This window comes from Coptis chinensis, chromosome 5 (assembly GCF_015680905.1).
Source record: "Coptis chinensis isolate HL-2020 chromosome 5, ASM1568090v1, whole genome shotgun sequence".
NCBI lineage: Eukaryota > Viridiplantae > Streptophyta > Magnoliopsida > Ranunculales > Ranunculaceae > Coptis > Coptis chinensis.
The window spans coordinates 92,451,526-92,454,936 of record NC_141460.1 but is presented as its reverse complement, the minus strand read 5'-3'; the positions used below and the strand labels follow the sequence as shown (position 1 = coordinate 92,454,936).

General features: G+C 36.6%; 1 protein-coding gene across 1 annotated transcript; it reads left to right on the top strand.

Annotated features, from left to right (window-relative positions):
• Positions 1-917: 917 nt before the first annotated feature.
• On the top strand, positions 918-2,150 carry LOC147500120 (cucumber peeling cupredoxin-like). Its single transcript, XM_086561831.1, has 2 exons — positions 918-1,312; positions 1,451-2,150. Exons 1-2 carry the CDS (start codon positions 1,126-1,128, stop codon positions 1,888-1,890), a joined length of 627 nt encoding a protein of 208 aa, XP_086417957.1. The 5' UTR covers positions 918-1,125; the 3' UTR covers positions 1,891-2,150.
• The last annotated feature ends 1,261 nt before the right edge of the window (positions 2,151-3,411 follow it).

The window sequence follows — 3,411 nt, the reverse complement described above, 5'->3', positions numbered from 1 at the left end:
CACACAAAGATGTAATCATCCTTAGATTGCGACTTCAATACCTTCCAATATACAACATTCTGCTTGGGGCAGACCCAAAGTAGGGCAATTATTGATGGGGATCAAGGGTTTAGATTTGGAAAAAAAGATACAAATATCCTTGATAGAAGAAAAGAACGAAGGAGATTGACGAGTTTAGAAGAATAAAAAATTAAGATTGAAAAAGATGAAGAATAATTGGAGAATGATAATATTAGGTTTTGAGATAATTGATAATTTGTTTGATTGAATAATTGGATTCCTAAAACAACTAACATTGGCCTACATCATTAATATCATTTATGCATTTTTAGAGAATATCAAACACAACATATTGATGCAGTAAAAGCCCCTTTTTACATTATTTGCCCAGAGTAGCGCCATTGAAATGACGTAGCTTCCAAGCAATAACAGACATTTGGGAGTGCAAAGTGGAATCTTCTCCAGTTTTACCAATGATTAGTTATAAACTAGGTGTAGAAATAACCTGCTTGACATGGTCATCTTGAATTTTCCACGCTCAGAGTCCTCAATTTCAACGAAGAAAGCAACATATGTTTTGGTTAGTAGGATCGCTCTCTACTCTCGTAGAACTTTTGTGCCCGAATTTCTTTTGTTCTTTACTTGTAAACCTAAATGGCTAAATGTCTAAAAGGAGCCTCATTCTACGATGTGCTAGAGTGAAGCCATAAACATTCAATCAATGCCTTTTGCCAGTCCTCAAGATAGTAATTGTATTAGCTAATTCATTATATGACTACTTGAGAAGCCCTTTCAGCACAAATTAGATGACTTTTGGGTGTTTTGGTTTTGAATGGACCCACGCGTATGTCTGGGAGTTGGAAGTCAAAGTATGGAACAATTCCTCTATAATAATGTGGTCATTCAGAAATCAAAATGCCTCGCCTGCCATCTCAACTCCAACAACCATAAACTTGATTTAAGTACTGAGTCTTTGTCTATTTTCTATATAAGTGAGAATCCCAAAGTATTCATCTCCACACTACCCATCCTCTATTCTAAATCTATCATCAAGAAACAGAAAGAGCTAGGGACGACCTGTGAACACAAGAGCAAGAAACTCATTAAACCTATAGATTGAAAGAGATGGCAGCTTGCAGCATGAATAGGCTTGTTGGTTTCTTGTTTGTGGCAATTTCTTTGTTACACTGCACATCAGCCCAAACAACACATATTGTCGGAGACGCCTCAGGCTGGGCCGTCCCTCCTGCTGGTCCTACTTTCTACTCTTCCTGGGCTTCTCGACAAACTTTTAGAGTTAACGACACTCTAGGTAAGAACACATCTTCGCATAAACACAAACACTTCGTTCTCACCGCAGACAGCAGTTTTATTGATGTACATTCTTGTTTTTTGTTTTGTTGTTGTTTTATTTCTTTTTCTATCTAATTTGAATGGTGTTTCTCTTCAGTTTTCAACTTTGCAAGCATGATGCATGATGTCGCAACAGTAACACGGACAGCTTATGATGCTTGCGATGCAAGCAGCCCCATTGGACCAGTTCCAACTACAGGCCCAGTAACAGTCACTCTTACAACTCAAGGTCTTCAATACTACTTCTGCAGCGTCCAAGGTCACTGCGCAGCAGGCCAAAAGTTATCCATCAACGTAGTGGGTGCAACAGTATCACCACCTACTAGAACTCCAACTTTACCACCTCCTACTAGAACTCCAACTTTGTCTCCTCCACCAAGCATCGCCATGCCACCATCAAGCTCTGCCACTCCACCCATTACTTCCATGTCCCCGCCCCCGGCAGCAGGTGGACCCCCTTCTAACTCTGCACCAGGAGTTGTGGTTAGGGGTTTCTCAGTCACAATATTTTCTGTTGCCTTAGCTCTATTGTTGTAGAGACTTGAGAGAGCAGAGTTTTGTGTGGTTTACAGTTTCCGTCTACTTATTTTGGTTCTTCTGTATTTTCTGTTACTTTTTTGAGATTCTTTCATCATACATTTTGTAGAGGATTTAACTTTGATGTTGTCGTAAATAATTGAACTTTGTATTTGAAGAGAGCATTTATAATTCTTTTATGTTGTCGAAATAATTGAACTTTGTATTTGAATAATGTCCATTTAATTCAATATTTATAACATCAGTCTCTGTTTTTTCTTTTTTCTTTCTCAGCAATAATTGAATATTTGTTCGGTAATTTCTTTTCCACTCGATTTGTTTCATTTCATCATATGCAAATATGATTTCAACTGGAACTTTGAAGTGTTCATTGTTTTATAGTTTATATTTGTACGTTTCTAGTGTTTATGCAAGATGAGCCCAACCAGTCCTTTACCGTACCCCTCTAAAAGGTTTTCGGGATTTTGGCACAAGTATGACAAATTATAATCACGAACATTTTAAAACCTAAAAGAACTAGATAGGGACAGATGAACAAAGTAGGAAGCTCTTCCAGAAGCGCAGGTGGTGATTTGCTTATTCTCTATGTAAAAAATTATGTTGTGCCTCAATAGGGACATGAAAAATAAGAAAGTGAAAGACAAGGAGTAGAAAATAAAAATTAATTTGATTAAACTAAACCAAAGATTTTCTACTTGAGTATCCAGTGATGGAATCAAACCCCGAAGGTAGTTTACTTGTAGAAGTGATACGACCAATAAACTAGTAACACATGATATCATAATGCATATGCTCATTTCCATGCGACCTCTGGATTAATTTAGATCCACCGGCCTCATACTACAGTATAATTTGTTACAATTAGGATATCGGTCAGCATCTATAACCTGAAGTCTATGTTGCGCGGGCATATCTGACATTCCATGGGCTTCGATTATATCTCTCAAAAAATAGGATGCGGACGTAGCAAAGGACGCAAAAATTAATTAATATTTATAATTTTATTTTATATAAATTGAACATTAAAAACTAAATTAAATGTATCAACATTCATAAATTCAAAACTATTAAATACAAATAACCACAAAATTAAGTTTTTGGTTTTAAATTTTTAATTAAGAATTCCTCTTGGCGTTAGTAACAGAAATCTGGTTAAATATGGGCTTTATTTCTTGATCTAATCCTCTGGCATTCTACTTAGATGAATGACCGCATCGAAATAGCAATATGACACGTCCATGTTGCGTTAAGGTGTCCTATGGCGGCTATACATCTTTTTGCGATAGGGTCGGCAAACAAAGGTCTGGGCTAGATCCGAATTCATAAAATCCGATTGGATAGTTTGCGATTTAGACCTCGATTTTTAGAGTCTGTCGAAGATACAAAATATGGTTCAAATTCATCTACTATCTATATACTAAAGGAGAGACCTTTAAAGAAGGATTTTCTCTCTCCTATGTGGACTCTAATATGAGAGTTAGGCTTTTTTTTTTCTATCTTATGTGATCTCTCACAATATGA